Genomic DNA, 9,649 nt, shown 5'->3' on the forward strand with positions numbered 1-9,649 from the left:
ACAACCACGAAATTGGAATCTCTACTCTACATAAAACATTATTCGCTAAAAATTGGCAATTGACATGGGTTGGGTTGCGGCTCAAAACTCTCCGTTTTATTTGGGCTCTGTCACAACCCAATTGTAAGTCCCTAATAGAAGCAGAGATGGAGAAACTGTAAGAACTTTTGTGGAACAATAAAAGGCTTTTGTTATCACTGGTCACACTCCCTCTGCAACTTTTCATCTCCACCGTTTTAAAATCAACTCTCTCTTTCACCTCACAAAAATACCTCCAATTTCATAAGATATATCAGTTGGGACTCCCAGTCTTATGAAATTTTTTATTACTGTAATTATGTATGGGATATGGGGCTCTGAAGTGTTACATACAATGTACATATACTTTTTCTTATCATAAAAAACAGTTTTAAGGAGGGGATAATATTTTTATTTTTAATATTTTTGGAGCATTCCTTTTGTAAGCCGACAAAGTTTGGGCAGAAAACTAGGCTGAAATTTAGAGAGAGAATTTTGTTCTATGTAACAATAGACGGCACTTTATCTTATATGAAAATGAGTTGTATTGGCAAAGCGTATACAGACCTCCTCGTTCGCTTTCATGCTCTAAATTTTGCACCCAATTTTCTAGTAATTGGATCAAAATTAAGGGTGTATGTGAACTGGGCTAGTGGCCAAGAGCAGCCCAAGTGGATGAGAGAAAATTAATTAGCAAACCAAAGAAATTAGGAAAATTATATTATATGCAGTCTGGACTTTAGAAAGAATTTGGATTTACAACCGCGAAATAGGAATATAACACTAGCAGTTTATTTGGGCTTCTCTTTTATCTCTAGCACCCAAAAGGAAAACAAATCAGCCTGTCCTTCACTCGGGCTCCGTCTCTCTACCCAATTTCCTCCAAGTCCCGGTTATAGTGGAAGATCTTTTGAGAAGTTTCTAGAACAAATGAAAAGATCGCAAGGCCATAAGACCGTGACAAATGTCAGAAACTTCTTACAAAATTGAGAATGAAATGTTGTTGACGATCTCATACCTCTCACTCCCTCTAGAACTTTCTTCTTCACCGCCTTTAAAATCTAATATCTCCCTCACACACTCTCTCTCCTCCACATCACAACACAAATATCAGTAGGCGAAATCGTGATCTTCGTTTACGCCTCAAATTACTCGCTCAACTCTTTCGAATTTCGTGATCGTATAAGGGGGAAAGAAAAGACTCCGTTTCGGCTCTCTGTTTCAAAAAGAGTCATTGGAAAGTGGAGCCTAAATCAAGTAAGCAAATTAAGGGCATGGAAGGAGTGATCGTCAAAGAGGAAGAAACGCTGACATGCACGGCGGGTTCATCGTCTTCATCTTCAAGCGTGACACCGCAACCGATTGAAGGTTTACATGAGGTTGGTCCGCCTCCATTTCTAACGAAGACCTTCGAAATGGTTGAAGACCCAACCACAGACTCCATTGTGTCATGGAGCACATCTCGCAACAGCTTCATCGTATGGGATTCCCACAGGTTATCCACCCACCTTCTTCCTCGCTACTTCAAACACAGTAACTTCTCCAGCTTCATTCGCCAGCTAAACACTTATGTAAGTGCTCCCATAATCGTGATCTTCATTGATTTTCTTTTTTTCCTGTGTTCTTCTTTACAATTTTCCTGAAATGCCATCTGGGTTTTGCTAAATTATGAACTTTTTTTTGTCTTTTTTTATATATTGTTTTCTGAATTCGAGAAGCTTGTTAAAACGAGACGATCATGAATTTTTAGTTTCAATTTTAATTTATTTGAATTTTGAGGAGGGTTTGTTGCTTAATCACTGTTGCTATGTTTCCAACTTAAATGCAGGGTTTCAGAAAAGTTGATCCTGACCGATGGGAATTTGCAAACGAAGGGTTTCTAGGAGGGCAGAGGCATCTACTCAAGACTATAAAGAGGAGAAGACACGTCTCGCAGAATGTGAACCAACAAGGAGGAGCTTGTGTGGAAGTGGGTCAATTTGGTTTGGAAGGTGAGTTTGACCGACTGAAAAGAGATAGGAACGTGTTAATGGCAGAGATTGTGAGGTTGAGGCAGCAACAGCAGAGTTCAAGAGAGCAAGTCCTTGCCATGGAGAATCGCTTACAGAACACCGAGAAGAAACAGCACCAGATAATGGCTTTCCTTGCTAAAGCACTACACAGTCCAACTTTCATTCAGCAATTCCTTCAGAGGAATGCCGAGGGAAGAAACTTACATGGGGTCGAAATTGGACGGAAAAGGAGACTGACTGCGAGCCCCAGTGTGGAGAATTTTCAAGAAGAGGTTGTATCGTTGGCTGCGGCTTCTTCTGACCAAGCTATGAACTATGGAACGAAACAAGAGCAGGAAGAGTTTCCAACGATGGAGTCAGAGATCGAGACATTTTTCTCTGCTGCCTTAGACAATGAATCCAGCAGTGCCATACAGGATCCTAATGAAAGTTCAATACCAACAGCTATTGGTGGAAACTTAGACTCTGTAGATGATCAGGGAATATGGGAGGGACTATTGAGTGATGATCTGGTTGGCGGAAACGCAGATGAAGAAGCTGTAGTAGTAGGTGGTGAATCAGAACTGGATGTGGAGGTGGAGGATTTGGTTGCAGAGCCTGATGAATGGGGCGAGGACTTGGAAGATCTTGTGGATCAAATGGGTTATCTCAGGTCCAAGCCTTGATGATGGAAATAGTGTAGTTGTTATTGTATGCTAAAAAGTTGGTCGTTTGCAACTCCATCCCTGCACTTGATGTTGGTATGGCTCAAATTGTAGAATTTTCTGGATTGTTTGTTAACTTCTACCGACCATGTACGTTCTTAATTTGTTTTAGAGTGATTAAAAGAGTATATTATGGTTTTTTATTTTTATGCAGCAGGGGAATTGTGGAAATTGCAATCAGGCCAACGGGTGTCGCTGTTCTTCTGTATCCTTTTAACAGTCATTTTAGTTCCATGAAATTTTCCTTCATATATATTTTTTTTTCGTTTTTCTAATGTGCAGCTGGTTTTTGATTCTGTCTTTTTCATTGCAGGCGGACTCGCCAACAGAGTGCTATGAGGAACAGGAGTTCCATTCGTTGATCCATTTTCAAGCAACTGTTTCCGTCTTTCATACCGTGATGTAATTATAGTTTGGCCTCTTATAAGCTTTTGTGCAGTGGATTTATTCATGTAAAAAGCGGCTGGCATGATAGGCTAGCCATAGAAGTAAGATGGAATAGTCTGCTTGTTGTAATTGCTGAGAAATGGTTTGTAGTTTGGAATCACAGGTTTCCCATATTCATTAGTTTTTGTAATATAGTTTAGCGGAGTAAACCAACTAGATAAACATCTTAATCATAACAGTGAGATTTGAGAAGCCATTTTTAGTGTATTGAAGTATGCACATTCTCTCAGCGACCCAGCAGTTCATGGTTTTTTGGATGGTGTTGTAGTCCTCCTAATGCCTGATCGAGATCGTTTTGTAGGACGGCTCGATGTTAGACAAGTCTAGGTTAAAAAATGTAATACAGCTGGATTTTATGCTTATAGAAAATCATCATTCATATCTCATGTTTCAATTTTTGTCATATCAATTTTAACATTTAAAGGCTAATAATTGTATATTCATTGTATTAATGATCAAAAAATATTATTTTCTGATTTTTTTTTTTGTCTTTAATGGTAAAAGTTGAGTTAAAGAAAAAAAAAAAAATTTGATGAAAGGAGTTAAAGAAAAATTTGTTCATTTTGATACATGTAAAAAGAAATAAAGACAATGATAAATGTTTAGTTTAAAATTAGTGGATTTAATTGTAATTATGACAAATTAAAAAGATTTCAAAGAAATTTATTAAAAAAAATATAAGCCCAAAAAATTATTTTCGCATGGTTTCTGTTCACAAATGTCGTTATTATCACCAAAATTTTTTGGACTGCGGCTTATCTGTAGTGTTTTATAATTATTTATTAAATGCTTCTTGCATTGTTTAGTGTGGAGAATTCAGATGTTAATAATGATGAATAATAAATTGATTACCTGAATAACAAATTAATTTATTGTTATTGTTAGTGTTATTGTCAAAACAAGCAAACTATAACAGGGTTTAAAATGTATTTTAATGCAGTACCTCTGCAAGATCTAACGAGGTTCATTTCGCTATCATTTACTATCATTTACATGATCACAAACATTGTTTATGGGAACAAAAGTTTTTTTCGGTTTTAACATATCTTTAAAGTCTTTAAATTAAGCCTTATATTTCCCATCGGAATGGCAAGTTTTTATTTGTTTAATACTAATAATTTTGCGAAATGAGACTTCTAATTTTTCTTATGTTGTTTAGTGTCGAGGACTCTGCCAAGAGCTCGATAGGCAGCATTGTTTATTAACGTGCTTTCGGTTAGACTTTAGGTTGGCCAGTGCAACTTAATAGAACACGAGGTTGGATGCTTGGTACTGGGGGTGGGCACGGTTCGGTTCCATCCGAGAATTCCAACCAAACCGATCATTTGGTTACAAACAAAAACTAACCCGAACCGACCTGTGGAGTAGTGGAAAAGCGAGCACTTAACAGAAGAAACAGAACGATTTGGTTCAGGTTCGGTTTGGTCTGTTTGGACTTATGTTTGGGCCTACGATTTTTGGCTTGTTTTCGAATTAGTGGGCCAGAAATTATATTCGGGCCTATAATTTTGGGCATACTTTCAGCTGATCGGGCTGAGTTTATTTTTGGACCTATAGTTTTTTGTCTGTCCAATATATAATTAGAAATTACCTTCATTAGTTTTGTTTTTCAATTATTTTGAAGGTTTAAAATTTTTTGAAAAACTATCCAACGAAAATGAAATGGCAAATTTTTTACTTTTTAGGTATGAAATGGCAAATCTTTTTAAGTATGAAACGATCAAAACTTCAATATATATCAAAGGGAAAATTGAAATTGAAAAATGCAATGCTAGTATGCCACTGCCACTCACCAAAATTGAGAATCAGAAATGCAGACACAAAATACAAATATCAAAATTACAATACCACATCTCTATCTGTTCCCAAAGAGACAGAAATAAAAAAGAAAAAAATAATAACAACTACTATCAAAGCAACTAATAAGCAAGTGTTACAAATGACTTACGAGCAATGATAATACATTGACAGTAAACATAAATGAAACAGTAGAAAAAAAATATAAGAAGCCTACAATTAGCACTGCCAAGTTCTCCATTACCACTGCTACAAAACCTACAATCACAAAGGACACCAAAATAAATTAAACCAATACATTATTAGTTTAATAATGTGATGATTATTAATAAATGAAAAATAAACAAAGAGAGTTACTTTAATCATTGTCAAAACTCAAAAGCTTTCAAGTTTCAAGTACATCCACTGATTCCACTCAATGCACCATCAATCTTTTTTGTTGCTGCTATCTGGACTCACTGCTACTGTTTGACTTTGGCATAAGTCTTGGAGTGACACCAAACGGCAAATAGAAGCAAATATTATAAAAACATTCAAAAAAATATGATTTGCATACAAACAGAAAATAATCTCAATTGCATATTACATTACTTGCATATAAACTTTCATAATACTCCATCTTTTCTAAAAAGAATCTGTCAAAACTTAGAGAAGTATTAAGCCAATTTTGACAACATATCAAAGCCTCCACCATTTTAGCAGTCAAAGAGCTCCTAAAGGGATCAAGTATCCTGCCTCCACTGCTAAAAGCACTCTCGGAAGCCACAGTGGAGACTTGAATGGCGTAGATATCCTTTGCAATCTTCTTTAACATAAGATATTTTTCTCCATTAACCCTCCACCAATTTAAGATATCAAAATTCTTAATTAAACCAGATTCACAAGGGTCGGCCAGATACCTATCCACATCATTTTTGACCTCCTTACATTGGCTTTGTTCTTTCTTCTTCAAATAAGCAATCCAAACCTGGTCAGCATAGTTGGCATGCTCTAATTCACTATTATTACTATCCAAACTAGTTCCATAAGACTCAACACCAGTGGAAGATTGACAACTACCATCTGAACGCATTTCTTTTTCATTATACCAATTATACAGCTTCATTAAAGTCTTTTTCAAACCATTTGTCAATTTAGTAACCCTGCTTTCATCATTGTCATAAAGCATCTCATAGATAAAAGACACATAATCCAACTTATATCTTGAATCAAGTACTGCTGCAATTAGAAGCAATTTATTGACATTTCCCATGGAACCCCAACATTTATTATACTTTTCTCTCATTTTCCTTGCCATAACATACAACCGGTCATCCTCACTAACACATAAATCATCCAATTGTTTTTGTATGGAAAAAACTTGATGGAAGTATATGTTAGAGCTAACATGTAAAGAGACTAAATTTAAGAGTTACATCATAAAAGCCCTTAAGAAATTGGACAAAAACTTTGACATCATCCCAATGCCAAGCTAAAGGAGGTCCAACTTTTTTTCTACCACTATCATCCTCTCCAAAATAGGAAGCATAATGTCCATCTTCCTCCTCTATTCTCTCAAAAACTTTTTGAAATTTCAAAACCGACTCTAACATCAAGTATGTGGAATTCCATCTGGTTGGAACATCCAAACATACTAAAGCTATGCTATCAATTTTCTCTTGACTTATACACTTCTTAAATTTTTGCAATCGAGAAGGAGATGATCTAACATATCTCATAGCATTACGAATGCTAGCAATTGCCTCATCTAATTCTTTCAAACTCTCACACACAATCAAATTGACAATATGTGCACTACATCGAATATGCAAAAAATCAGCATCCAATATACAAATTTTCCAATGTACCATTTTCCTCTTAAGATATGCAATTACATTATTGTTTGCACTTGTATTATCAAGGCTTAGTGTGAACACTTTTTCAATACCCCAATCATGCAAACAAACCTCAATTAGCTTCCCAATTGCCTCTCCTTTATGATTAGAAACCACATAAAAATTTAAAATTCTTTTATGTAACATCCAATTATCATCAATATAATGGGCAGTTAATGACATATAACAAACATTTTGAATAGAGGTCCATGTATCAGTTGTAAGACTAACCCTTTGCTGCTTTGCAACAAACATTGATCTTAAAGCCAATTCCAAATACAATTGATAAATGTCCCTCATAATGCTTCTTCTAAATGGAGGATCAAACTTAGGACATGCAATACTACAAAAGTGTCTAAACTTACGGCCTTCTACAAAACTAAAAGGTAACTCATCCAAAATTATCATTTTAGCACATGCCATCCTACATGCCTCTTTGTTGAAAATAGTAGCTAACAAATTGCTACCACTACCATCGGATTTTCTATCAAAAGTTAAGGTCTTTTGCTTTTTTTCATCTAAGTTATAAGGATTTTTCTGACATTGCTTCATATGGTTCCTTAAGGTACTAGTTTCACAATTCTTAGAACCACATGCATAATTCTTATGGCAATAAATGCATTCACATCCAGGGTCATCAGGATCACCACCTTCTATTTTAACAAAGTGATCCCATACATTACTTGCTGGCCTAGAAGGTTTTTTTTTTTTCCCTAATGGAGGCCGTGGAGGTAATGTAGATTTGGCATCAGAAAGTGTAGGGTTTGACAGTGATGGTGATGGATTTTGACCTATTAGGGTGTGAGAGGAAGGTGCATTAACTGATGATGGAGAATCTGTGTCCATATCAAGCATAACTAGGACACTGTTTACATAAGAGGAAACAAACAGAAACAAGACATCAATTACATAACAATTCAAGGCCACAAATTCCACAATCTCAATCAAATTAAATTACAATAAATTAAACAGCAAATGATAGTCTTGCTTCCTTAAATAATAACATAGAACCATCGGATCCAAACCCATTAATCCTTAAACCAAACTACCAACAACTATACATTTTCCCTGCCAGTAATTAGCATGTTTTCGGAATTGATAGCAACTACCAACAAAATACATTTTTCCTAAACCAAACTATCATACACAACCACATGAAAATTTGCCAACTACATGCATTATTCACATTAAAACTTTCCATTTAAATCCAAGACCAAGCATACAATATTCCACAATTCCACAACGACTCAAAATTAAACAGCAACTAAAAAAATTCCACAATTCCACAAAGACTATAAATTAAATAGCAATTTTAAAATTTCAAAGTCACAAAGACTCTAAATGTAAGCTAACCTTTAAAAATTGGACAATTCCAACTACACAATTTCAGTTCCACAATATTTAGAAATTGCACAATATTCCATAGGTCCAAAAAAAAAAAAAAAAAACTAACAATTAAACAGCAATTTCTGAAATTCAGAGTCACAAAGACTCTGAAATGAAAGCTAACTTATTTAAAATTGGCAACTTTAGATGTTCAGAGTCACAAAGACTCTGAAATGTAAGCTAACATGTTTAAAATTGCAATTTCAAAAATGTTGGAGTCACAAAGACTCTGAAATGCAAGCAATCCCACAATTTGAATTCAAAACTTCATAGAAAAGTGTTTCAAAGACAATTCACAGATACAATTCAACATTTCACAGACAGTTCAGTCTCATAAAAGCTAATCCGATTATTTCCTTCACAAAATTACAAAGAAAGAACATAATTTATAGTCTATTTATGCAATCACAATTTATCCATTCACAACCAATGAGAGTTTAAGAGAAAAGAACAACTTACCTGAAGTTATTGCAGCTTTAAACACAGGCCACAGAGCCACCCATGAGTATGACATAGCCATAAGCCACAGACCTGCCTCACCTTCAATCCTTCAACTTGAATGGCAAATTTTCTCTTTAATATTAAAATCCAACAGTCATTAAACATTTAATATTTCAGAATTGAGGAGATAATCAAAGAAAAATATATAATTTTGAAATAGTGATTTCTTAGAACTTAAACCTTAAAAGGAAAAAAAAAATGGGGAAAATGGAAATTTGCAAAATTACCTTAGAATTAACATAATCGTTGGTAACTAGATGGTGGTAATCGAGGCTTTTGATGGTCTCACAGCTACCGGCCCACTGTAGAGTAACGATGTCTAAGTTAGGGTTTCGGACAGCTACCTCAAGCTGAGAATGGATAGATTGGAGAGTGAGAAAGTGAGAGTGAAAGTTAAAAAGATAGAGAGAGAGAGAGAGAGGCAGAGAGAGAGAGTGAGGGAGTGAAGAGATCTGCAAGACAGGGTTACATGGTGAGAGATTGCGAGTGAGAGAATGGAAGAAAGAGATAAGGGAGATTATCGTCATCCGAGAGATGGCAAAGGATGGGTGCTTGTTGACCTGAGAGACGGTGAGTGGTGACCGAGAGTGACAACTAGGGTTTACTAGAGACAAGAGAAGAGATTGAAAGAAAAAGGGAGACGAGAAGAGAACTTTCGAGACGAGTCTGAGCCGGGTGAGAGAGTGTTTTTTTTTTCTTTGTTTAATATCAAAAATAAAATTAATAAATTATAAACATATTATTATTATATATATAAAAATGTAATTATATATATTTTTTATAATATTTAAAGTATCCGGTTCGGTTCCGAAGGTCTGATGACTTTTTAGTTTTAAAATCGCACCCGAACCGAACTGTCTCCTTCTTCGTTAAAGAATAACCGGACCGCCTAACCGAGCCCAACCAATCC

General features: G+C 35.4%; 1 protein-coding gene across 5 annotated transcripts; it reads left to right on the forward strand.

Moving 5' to 3' along the window:
* Window positions 1-1,003: 1,003 nt before the first annotated feature.
* Window positions 1,004-3,562, forward strand: LOC107420051 (heat shock factor protein HSF30). Of its 5 annotated transcripts, none has more exons than XM_016028908.4 (3): window positions 1,004-1,589; window positions 1,847-2,682; window positions 3,048-3,562. In XM_016028908.4, the coding sequence occupies exons 1-3, from the start codon at window positions 1,293-1,295 to the stop codon at window positions 3,094-3,096; spliced, it is 1,182 nt and encodes a 393-aa protein (XP_015884394.2). In that variant the 5' UTR covers window positions 1,004-1,292; the 3' UTR covers window positions 3,097-3,562. The 5 variants fall into 5 exon arrangements, 1 of the variants encoding a protein (XP_015884394.2); XR_003056364.3 differs by having other exon boundaries at window positions 1,005-1,589; window positions 1,847-2,824; XR_001581652.4 differs by having other exon boundaries at window positions 1,005-1,589; window positions 1,847-2,770; window positions 2,889-3,562.
* The last annotated feature ends 6,087 nt before the right edge of the window (window positions 3,563-9,649 follow it).

The sequence above is a fragment of the Ziziphus jujuba genome, chromosome 5, assembly GCF_031755915.1.
Source record: "Ziziphus jujuba cultivar Dongzao chromosome 5, ASM3175591v1".
In the NCBI taxonomy this organism is placed as follows: domain Eukaryota; kingdom Viridiplantae; phylum Streptophyta; class Magnoliopsida; order Rosales; family Rhamnaceae; genus Ziziphus; species Ziziphus jujuba.

Coding starts and splice junctions, on each gene's coding strand:
- LOC107420051 (XM_016028908.4), top strand. CDS start 1,293: ATGGAAGGAGTGATCGTCAAAGAGGAAGAAACGCTGACATGCACGGCG. Junction 1,590..1,846: donor TTCGCCAGCTAAACACTTAT/GTAAGTGCTCCC, acceptor ACTTAAATGCAG/GGTTTCAGAAAAGTTGATCC. Junction 2,683..3,047: donor GATCAAATGGGTTATCTCAG/GTCCAAGCCTTG, acceptor TTTTCATTGCAG/GCGGACTCGCCAACAGAGTG.